General features: G+C 37.6%; 1 protein-coding gene across 1 annotated transcript in view; it reads right to left on the bottom strand.

The window, feature by feature from the left end:
• Window positions 1-1616: 1616 nt before the first annotated feature.
• Window positions 1617-11351, bottom strand: part of sema3h (sema domain, immunoglobulin domain (Ig), short basic domain, secreted, (semaphorin) 3H) — a 30289-nt gene continuing 20554 nt past the window's right edge. Inside the window, exons 10-17 of the mRNA XM_083555357.1 lie at window positions 9009-9153; window positions 8374-8593; window positions 8182-8270; window positions 8051-8092; window positions 7402-7556; window positions 7263-7324; window positions 5116-5258; window positions 1617-3487 (exon numbers count right to left, since the gene is read on the bottom strand). Of these exons, the coding sequence (XP_083411483.1) occupies window positions 3065-3487; window positions 5116-5258; window positions 7263-7324; window positions 7402-7556; window positions 8051-8092; window positions 8182-8270; window positions 8374-8593; window positions 9009-9153 (1279 nt within the window). The 3' untranslated portion in view covers window positions 1617-3064. The remainder of the gene's footprint in view (window positions 3488-5115; window positions 5259-7262; window positions 7325-7401; window positions 7557-8050; window positions 8093-8181; window positions 8271-8373; window positions 8594-9008; window positions 9154-11351) is intronic.

The raw sequence follows: 11351 nt of genomic DNA on the forward strand, positions 1-11351 counted from the left end.
TTTCGTTGTGATGTACAGTGTGGCCAGATACGTTGTTGTAGTTATAATTAACATTTGGCAAAGGATAGAAAAAGTAGCCTTGTGGAAAACAAGAAAAACTGCATTCAAAGAGAGAGCTGTGTAGATATTTAAACATTTCTTTTAACATTTCTACTGATGCTTTTAACACTATTGTTATTTCAAATGGGCATAATATTGTATTATGCATGTTTGGATGCAATGAACTCTGTCTTTCTCTCTCTCTCTCTTTTTCTCTCTCTCTATTCCTCGTGCTCTCTCTGTCTCTTCATTTTTCCCATGTTGCACTCTCTTGCTGGCACTACGTTTAATATTCATCATTGTGCAAGCTCCTATAGAGTTCTTACGTATCCAAGGCAACACGCCTAACTCGTCTCACAGTCTCCTGTTTTGAAGGCGGGTAGAATATAATCTCACTGCAGCAAGCTGAGCCCACATCATATTCCAGCGGGTCATGCAGAGTTCAAGGAAGTCTGCCTCCTCAGGCACAACCTGATCATTTACACACCACTCACTGCGAATACTGTGGGTGACGCACAATGATCCAGGCTGAGTAAATAATGTGTGTGTTTGAGTGCGATATAAAAGCAAGTTTAAATGGACAATGTTTATTTGATCAAACCAGAGTTGGAATAGTAGGACTGCTCATGTAATAAATACTTTATACTAAATGTTCTACAAGGGAACCGGCCAAAGATCCCATTTACCATATAGGACTTTGTTTATTATTGCAGAAACTCACCTTTAATTAGTTTATAAAGATATTGGTTGTCGAGTTATTGCTGTTCTTTTGCCAATTGAGTCAAACCCTGGCCACTTCGATCATTAGTATCTTGCAGTTGTTCAAAAATGTATGTATATATTTATTCTCTTTCTCTTTGTGCTCAGCAGGATGTCATTATTCTACAAAAAATATTCATACAAAATATCATGTAATTGTTATTATATTTATATTAAGGAACAGTGTTACATATTTATTTCTCCTTCATTGCAACATAGGGAACGTAACGGGAAAGAATGAACGACCGCCTGTTCTGGCCTTTGCGTTGAAAAGCATGAACGTAAGCCTTTTTAGGTTTTTGCCTTTTTCATAACTCATGTGAAAACTGATCTGAAAATTGGTATTCTGACTCAGACACTTGATACAATCTGCCCAGCCCAAATGTACACAGTGGTTCGACCAAATCTACACAGGAATTCACAGAACGGTTTATTGTACAAAGTACTTCTACCTCAATGACGTCTGGGAATTCCAGCAATGGGCAGCGGCTGAGTTGCAGGCTGACCTTATTTTTCAAACGATTTAAACAAAAAGAGAATATATATTTTTGTGACCTATCATTGATGTGGTATAAGCTAAGCTGAGTGTGCTTTTTTATTTTGGATATAAATTACAGATGAGAAAAGATTATAAAGATCAGTATTGTCTTTTCACTTATTTTTGCCATAGTTACAGTATCAAATATCTGAATAATTGTGATGAATCTGATCTCATGTACTGTACATACTCTTGGAAAGCGTGTTCTACCTGAAAAACCCTTGCATAAAGGTACTACATTGTGCCTTTAAAAAAATTCCCACAGAATGACAAGAAAGAGTCCAGATTTAACCTTTATTTATTTACTTATATGTACAGAACAGGCAGGTTTGTGCTCTCTTCCAAGCATGTTTAGCGCTCCTATGATACAGTGATTGGACCATGTCTCAGAAGAAGTGTATTATCCTTTACTCTTCCAGCTCAGTACCTGTTGCTTAAACACAAAAAACAAACTTGTAGATAGGAATTAGCAAAAACAAAACTGACTTTGTATAAAACGGCCAATCGTTGGATTGTTGACTCGAATTGCAACGGATTGGTGTCCCACCCAGGGGGGTGCTCCCATCTTGTGCCCATTGTTCACTGGATACACTCCAGATTGATCATGACCCTGATCAGGATCAATCAGGAAGTGCAGCCTGAACATAAGTGAGAAGATTGTCACTTAAAAAATAAAGCTGGACGATCAGTTTCTTAAGTTTTATGTAAAGAATTCGTTACTTTATGTAAAATTCGTTATTTTAACGTGTAAAAAAAAAAAAAAAAAAAAAAAAATGAAGCCTGTTTTTATATGCAGGTGAATAAACACATTATTCACTGGTATTGTACATGTTCATAGCAACAGTTAAATGGTATGTTTTAAACACAGGATTCTGTTATTCATAAATTCACAAGCGTAGCCTGCACCTGGATGAAGTGACCCTGCTTAAACTCTGTTAAGTAAATGGTTCGGTTGGTGGCCCTGGTGTCGTCACAACGCTAGATGTTATCATATACATCATGCATGGTTGCCATCAGGTCTGTTTTGTTTTGCATGAAGTGCTCCTATACCAAACAGTTCAGGTACAGTTAAGTAGAAAATGAATTTTAAGCTTTCTCTTTTTTTTTTTTAGCCTAATGCCAGAAAAGATCAAGCAAAACATCAAGCTTCGAGTTATCACATATATGTGCGTGTTGCAAGTCAAGGCAAATATACATCTTTCAAAGGCAGTGAAAATAAATACAAAGATAAATAAGAAAAAAAGGGAAAAAACATTCAGAACAATACATTTAGATGCAGCTTATATGCAAATACTATAACATTTGTGCTTCAAAGCAGTCTTTTTTTTTTTTTACTGCACAGCTTTTGCTGATGCTCCAAAAATGATGAAGTCTTTTCCTATTTACACAAAATACAAGAGTGTCTTAGACACTTTGCTTGTCTGTCATGGGTTTCAGCTCTTCAGGGCTCAGTCGCTATTTATTATAACAGGATATGTCCATGTGTCCATTGATTTTGAGATCATCCTACTTAAAAATTACAGCCCCCATCATTCATAAAATTGCTGTTCAGAAACAGTCCTTTTAATTTAGCTTCAACCAAATAACATTATCACCAATCTGTGTATGTTCATGTATATGGCAGGTCGTATTTAAGTTTGTAAATGTGTTTGCTATTCAGTTTTTTTTTTTTTTTTATAGTATTTATTGTATTGTTTGTAGAATATCTTTTTGGTAGATACAATGTCTCTAGGTGCTTCTTGGAGACCTTGAGGCAGAGCTCCCCATTTTGCTTCTGTTTTTCCTGCCTTTTCCCCTCTCCTTCTCTCCACGTTCTCCTCCATGTTTCTGTCTGTCACCTCTCTTTCTCTCCTGTGCCTGCTCCTTTTCCCTGGTCTTTTTCTGATCAAAACGCTGTTCCACCAGCTCCTTGCAGTAGTGCTCCAAGTCACTGTGGCGAATCAAAGTCATCATATCCTGCTGCACTCCTGGCTGAGGGGAGATGGTGCCTACACGCTGGCTGGTCCTCCACACGCTCAAACGAATCGTTACAGCCGTCCAACGGAAGCCATGCTCCTCGAGCTGACAGTGATAAATGCCACCATGGTTATGCTCTGCCTTGCGTATCAGAAGGCCCCTGTCAATCACTATGAGCTGATCCCTTGAAGTCACCTGAAAAGAGACAAATAGATATTGTTTGTATTTATGCATGTGCATTATTAAAATAATATTATTCTACAATTTTTACTATGGAATCAATAAAGTATTCTGATTCTGATTGTGTATGTCAGCCTGCATTTATAGCATCCAGACCAAAAGCTTATATGTGTCAGGGAACCGCCAGCCACGCCTCCCCTCGGCACTCAGCACACTCGCAGCGCCTCGCCTTCATACTAATCACCTTCACCTGTCTCCAAACTACATCCTTCCTTTATAAGGCCTCCGTTCTCACTCACTCACCGTTCGATTTACGGTTCATTCTGGCAATCATTCCTGGACTACCTGTGTTTCAGAATATACATGTTTTCGGGTGCATGCTTCTACCTAGCTTCTGTCTGTTTCCCAAAGCTAATAAACGCCCTGTCTGTATTTCAGTTTCCGACTCTTGATCCTAGCGTAACACTATGCACCTAAAGATATTCAGGTTTTTTTACAACCCCACACATATGATGCAGCCTCACATACCATACTTTTGGCAAGTTGATTAGGACATCTACCTAGTCCTCATCAAATTTTTACATTTGAAATTATTTGATTGTGTCATAAGCATCTGTACAAACAAATATATGCAGATATAAAATTCTGAGGACATTTACAGCATTTGGCAGATGCCCTTATCTAGAGCAACTTACTTATACAGCCAAGCACTCGAAGGGTTAAGGCCCTTGCTTAAGGGCCCAACAGTGGCAACCTGGTGGTGCTGGGATTTAAACTCACAACATTTCCATTATAAGTCCAACACCTTAACCACTGAGCTATCCCATCCCTAGACCACACAGACACTGTATGATTAAAATACACAGATGATTGAACTAATATTCAAACTAAGGAATTAGTAAAGGAGTTAAAGGCATCAGGTACCATCTTATATGCATTCACTATTAACAGAGTCCTACATGTTCTGAAAGACAAGAGTGGAAGGAAGGACAAGGAAGAAGCTCTTACTCTAAGACAGGCATTATAAAATGACAGGGTCAAAGGCAGGGACCGAGGGTATTCTCAGGTCAAAACGGAAATCAGACAGTTATATTGGCCATAATGATGACACTGTAAGAAGAGGGAAAGAGGTGAACAACACCATCCCAGCAGTGCAGCATGAAGGTGTCAGCATTGTGTTGCAGGAAAATAAACGTGACTGATGACATTTCAGAGCCCTGACCTGAATTACATACAAATTTGTGTAACTAAAAAAAAACTAACAAAAAAAGCCTGTATGACCAAGAAAACTCACAAACCTGATGAATTTGACACAACTTCTCTCAGGAGAAAGAGAAGGAAGGAGGAAGCAAAATATTTAGGAAAGTATACTGAAAAGATTGTAAAAAGTTACCGAAGCATTTCTCTCAGTTTAATGCAAATAAAAGGCAATGCCATGAAATACCAACAAACAGTGGGGAAATTTCTTAAAATGATCTCTTAGCAATTATTTTGAAATACCGTGTGACAGAGATAAAGCAGGTAGTTTTTTGTAATGTGTGCAGAAGTGAAAATTGGAGTTTGAATGTCTTTAGTGTTCTTATGTTTATATATTAGTTCTTTATGTCCTAGTATGCAATTGCAAAATTAGTTAGAGTTTTTACCTCGTTTTGTTCCAGGCTGTTCTCTCCGTTCTGTTTAAACCAGGTGATTTTGGCATGATGCGAATTAGGCAGACACTCCAGGTAGGTACTGTTCCCCTCAGCCACCACTATTTCCTTCTCCTCTGACTGCACCTCCAGGCCAGCTATGCAAACAAACAACAAAAGAAAACTATAATTTTATAATGACTTTAGTACTAAATTGTACAAAAAGTTACAATATTTAAATAATATTCCTGTTATAATCTTTTTTATTATTTATTACATATAACAATCTAATAGGTTCTTGTGCCTGGTTTGGCTTTCAGAACAGCAGGCATATGCCTGGGCATGGATTCTCCATAATGATGGATGCTTTGTGCAGGAATCTTATAACATGTGGATTTGATTGCTTTGGACACGCAGTTTGTTTCTATAAACAGCACTGTCCACCTCATCCCAGAAATTCAGAGTTTTTTTTTATTAAAATTAATGTCTTAGAGTTAATAAATACTAACCACGCCACAATGTTCTGACACTCTGTGCTGTATAAACACTCGTTAGTAGGTATTAGCATTCTAATGCATGTCTGGAAAATATTCCCCACACTACTGGCCTGTACAGGAGAAAAAATTAAGATAGCTCCATAGACCAATGTTTCTTATACCAATCTCTGATGCTCTGATCATCAATAGCAATCTTGCTTTGTTTTCTTTTTTGTTGTTCTAGTCATTTAATATGGACATATATGGGTTGTTCTATCAATCTAGAAAGTGTTGCATTCTAACATGGATACGGATTGCTCGCTTGCTCGCATGTTTCATGCTGTTCTTCTTTGAAGCCGAAGCTGTTTTTTCCCCACATGATTAACGTTAACTGGCAGCTTTCTTTCTGTTGCATGAAAACACAAAAATTTGTCACAGTTTAGATACCCAAAATCCCCCAAATCCTTTAAAATGTGTAAACAACTAGCATGACTGAATGATGACAATAGTTAGCGTTTAATGCTTAACCATTTATCATGTAATGTGTCTATAAACATGAAAATTTCACTGGCGCTGTGAACTCAAAACAGATGTTTTGTATTTGATGTGCCGAGAATAAAGACATATTTCTTGGTCTTGTCATTTTTGAACGATCTGTTTTCGTTGTTGTCTTTAACCTTGTCTAGCTTGTCTAAGAAGTTTCTTTTATCTAAATGTAATATTTAAAATAAATGCGCGTCTGGATGAGCCGTAACAAAATATCTGCCGAAGGACAATCTGGTGTTAGAGTTGTAAACTAGTACACTTTTTAATATTATAACTTCTTTCTAACAGTAAATGGCAAAAGTGTGTGAATACCTGACCTTCACCCCTGTATGGGTGTTCCTGGCTAGAATGCCTTTATATAAAGAAGCATTACAGATGCCCTTCAGGGGAACTAAAGAGTCCAAAGCTCTTCCAGCATGACAAGTTTGTAAAGTGAGATTTTAAAATCTACTAGAATGTAGCAAAATGGAAACCAACTCTGGAGTGGGATGATTGGCGTATTGGGTTTGATGGTCAGGTGCCGGGTATGCTCAAGTTTTCTTTAATACTAAATGATAGCCTGATATACAGCATAGGTTTTAGCATAGGTATTTGTGATGTATCCTTTCCTCCACTACAGCCTCCAAATATGACCACAATGGACTCATACTTCACTTTTACCTTAATTGTTATTGAATGATCACAGACATCATACACACACTATTTAAATTCCTCTTCATATTATTCATAAAAAAGACATGAAGTAAAACTCTCACTCTGAATTTGTTCTTTTGACATTACCATATCGAGATTTATTGTTGATTGATGTTATATTGTTGCTGTTGTGTTTCTCTCAGTGTTTCTCTCATCTTTAATGATTGTACCTATCTTTGTATACTCGGTTTACCTGAACTTAGCCTGTTTTGTTTATTTCTTTATCACATTTTGAATTTAAAGACTCATTTGAGACTGCATTTGCACCCATCTGTTTCTGTGTTATACAAATGGAAGATACAGTTTGTCAATGGGGTTTAAGGTAAACAAACAGGAAACTAAACATTAACTAAAACAACAAAATTCAGGTTTATTTGTTTTGCACTTGTAACAGTAGGTATTATCACAAAACTGCATTGAAGATATTTAAAGAGTTCGGTCTCTTACCTCCCTGTCTGACACACTCAGTTAAAGGATTATTGTAATCACCAACATGACGAGTGTTTCTCCTATAAATACATAGACAGATATATTAATATGAGCTGTGAATTATCATACATATACATGTATGTGTTCTGGTGCATACCTGCGTGCAATTGGCATATAAGGGCTGCATGCATGGCCATCCCAGTTGCAATATGGGTCTCTGGCCAGACAGCATTCTGCACACACTTGACCGTATAGGTCACACTGATACAGAGCCAACTGAGCCACGCCCTCTGCAGATCCCGCAAACAGCCACTGCTCAAGAGAACACACAGATGAAAAAAAAAAATATGGCCATAAATCAGCAAAATATGCACGTCTGAAAATGCTCGGCACACGTGTTCTACTTTCATGCCGAGCCCAAATATTTTATCATGCAACTCCATCAATATGCTGCCATTTCAGCTATGACTTTACCCTTGCTTTGCACTGCACAACCTTTGAGAAATATTTCGAATATTGGTCTAGGAATTTTACATTATATGCGGAATATCTAAAACATACCAACTTAGGCATTCGCTTCATGCTTTTGCCTTAAGTGAAAACACACTGCTACTTTGTGTAGTCTCAAATGCATTTGCCTGCGTGTTTCCTTACTTAAATGTGCGAAAACTCACACTTCTGGAATTGACTCTCATCTGCCTAGTCTCAGGTTGCCATAGAAACACTGTATAAAAGATACGGGGGCAAGGGTATCTCTTTGGCTTATGTGTCTGAGTGTGTGTGTATACAGTCCACAGCAACCATACCTTCTTCTTGGACAGTGTCAAGGCGCTGACTGGTGACTTGTGCTGCATGGACGGAGACAGATCAGAGGTCAGGAGGTTTATATTACAGAGGTTATCCAAGCACATTAGGAATGCAAACACACACACCATACCTTAAAGACCTGCAGCTGTTCCAGGGTGACCTCTTGACTTTGTCCTTGCTCTTTCAGGAGGTGAATTGCCTTTAGCACCAGGCCAGAATCTAGATAACACAAACACACACACATAGCAAGTGAAATTTCACAGTGTTTTGCATAATAAGATATGGAACCTTCAAACACCCACATAGACACACACACACACACCTGTCCCAATAAAGAGAACATCATATTGTCCATCCACAGCCTCCACTCTGTCCACAACGATGCGGGTCAACTTGTAGTCTACACCAACTCTAATTAGCAAAGGCCGGCTATCCACAGGACGCACCACTTCCTGCAGCAGCGGATGAGTGCGGCTAAAGAAGATGACGTCGTCAGGATACTCCCGTGTGGAACGGAAACTTCCGTAAGTGCTGCTTGGACACTAGGTGGCAACATGGAAAACACACTATGGTTAGCTACAATAGAGAATAGAGTGGCCCTCAAGCTGAGAATGGTTCCAACAGTGCATCTTGGTGGCCAGATTATATAACATAATTTATAATATGTAAATAATAACAAAAGATATCAGTTCTACTGAGCATGAAGAGTATCCCTGCGACTTATCGTCCAGTAACTTCAAATAAAAAAAAACCCTGAAGCTAATATTACACCGTAAAAGTGTGGTGAGTACTATGTGAAACCATTCACAGGCATTAAGAAAAGTACCAGACTCGGTTAATGAGCTTCAATCACATACCACACATGAGAAGTCAAAAGTAAACCTCAAACCAATAAAGGCACATCATGGTCAAATTACGTTAAGTGTTCTAGTCTTCAAAGAATGTAAAAGAACTCACTGTTCCAGGTCTGGGATACGGTACTCTCCCAGTAAACTCCGCCCACTTATACTGTGGCCCCTCCCTGTGGTAGAAGTTTCCTTTGAAGGCGCGGATGATGTCTTGCATACGGTAGACACACACCGCTGATCCGTTTAACACATCGCTGTTTGTGAGACAGAGGACATTTGAGTTAACAGATGTTTCTGTATTGGTTATTAACCTTTTCAGTAAGTTTCAGTAAGATATTAACCCCCTCATCTCATGTCTAAATGTAAGTTTCAGTGTGGTGTACATTTTTTATTTGGGGCAAGGGGGTTAATATACCTATAAGAGATTCAATATATATTGAATAAACCTTTATGATTTTATATATCTTGCTTGAACAATATCCCAGGCACCAAGTTTTTTCACACCAATTGTGATAGGAAGTACTATATGAATAAATACTACTTATTTTAGACATTTTAATATACTATTTACACACTATGTTGCCGAAGATATGTAGTCATGGATCCTAATTAATGGGTTTGGGAGCCCTATGCCCATCTTTAACACATATAATCGAGCACATAGCCATTCAATCTCAATACACAAACTATGGATTTAGAATGAGTCATGTGTACTTTAAATATGGCAATACAATAGGATACCACTTCTGAAACAAGCTTGTACTTGAATTTTCCAACCTGCTAGATCGGATCTGGTCAACTGTAAGTGCTATTATTGTGAAATGCAAGTGCCTAGGAGCAACAAGAGTTCAAGCATGAAGCGGTAAACCATGCAAACTCACAGAGTGGAGCTGGCAAGTGCTGTTGTATCTCTCACTACAGATTTACGAAGTGCCTCTTAAAGCAACATGAGCGCAAGCACTGTGCATCAGGAGCTTCAAAAAAATAAGTTTCCATGGCCAAGAAGCTGTAAAAAGACTTCTATGTAAAATGCTAAGTGTTGGTTTGAGATGCAACTGGTGGATTTTGGAGCTGGTGAAATGTGTGCTCTAGAGCAATAAATCATGCTTCACTATTTGACACTATTTTGTCATATTGATGAATCTGAATAATGACAGGCCAATACATTTCAACTGGAATGCATAGTGCTAACAATAAAGTTTGGTTTTTGAATTACCATAGATTCCTAAACACACATCATATACCACAGCAATTTCACATTTGTTTTATTAAAGAACATGCCCATCTTAATTTATTCATCTATAATGTGACAGTTCTTATTTTTACTTACACTGCAGCTTCTATAAACACTCACTTTCTCACCAGTTTAGTTGTTTTTAGTTCAAAAAGAAAAAAAATGCAGATTGTCATGTTATTCCAAATTTTTCCATTGGATTATTCCATTACAGAAAATGTACTGATTGTGTCAATTCTATGCATTTTTATATGAATTTACATGTTCATTATTAGATTTGATTATGTGAACCATCTTCCATACAAGCCTATATATATATATATATATATATATATATATATATATATATATATATATATATATATATATATATATATATATATATATATATATATATACATACAGTACAGACCAAAAGTTTGGACACACCTTCTCATTCAAAGAGTTTTCTTTATTTTCATGACTATGAAAATTGTAGAGTCACACTGAAGGCATCAAGGGCTATTTGACCAAGAAGGAGAGTGATGGGGTGCTGCGCCAGATGACCTGGCCTCCACAGTCACCGGACCTGAACCCAATCGAGATGGTTTAGGGGTGAGCTGGACCGCAGAGTGAAGGCAAAAGGGCCAACAAGTGCCAAGCATCTCTCGGGGAACTCCTTCAAGACTGTTGGAAGACCATTTCAGGTGACTACCTCTTGAAGCTCATAAAGAGAATGTCAAGAGTGTGCAAAGCAGTAATCAAAGCAAAAGGTGGCTACTTTGAAGAACCTAGAATATGACATTTTTCAGTTGTTTCACACTTTTTTTTAATGTATATAATTCCATATATAATTCCACGTGTTAGTTCATAGTTTTGATGCCTTCAGTGTGAATCTACAATTTTCATAGTCATGAAAATAAAGAAAACTCTTTGAATGAGAAGGTGTGTCCAAACTTTTGGTCTGTACTGTATATATATATTAGAACAAGCACATAAGTATAAATCTATGATTTGTCTCGCAGCTGGCCCGGTTGTAAAAGCTATTATAGAGTATAAATCAACACATTGTAACCAAATCAGATTTGAGAATTCAACAGTGTTGTGAAATAAACAATGACTTATTGTATGTTGCCATTACACATTGCTGTTACACAGTTTTGCCACTATTGTAAGTTATTTCATCAGCTACTTGAGTTCTGTGTGTTAAGAGTGTGATCCGTGTAAATACCACCATCA

The sequence above is a fragment of the Silurus aristotelis genome (genome assembly GCF_946808225.1).
Source record: "Silurus aristotelis genome assembly, chromosome: 11".
Classification (NCBI taxonomy): Eukaryota; Metazoa; Chordata; class Actinopteri; order Siluriformes; family Siluridae; genus Silurus; species Silurus aristotelis.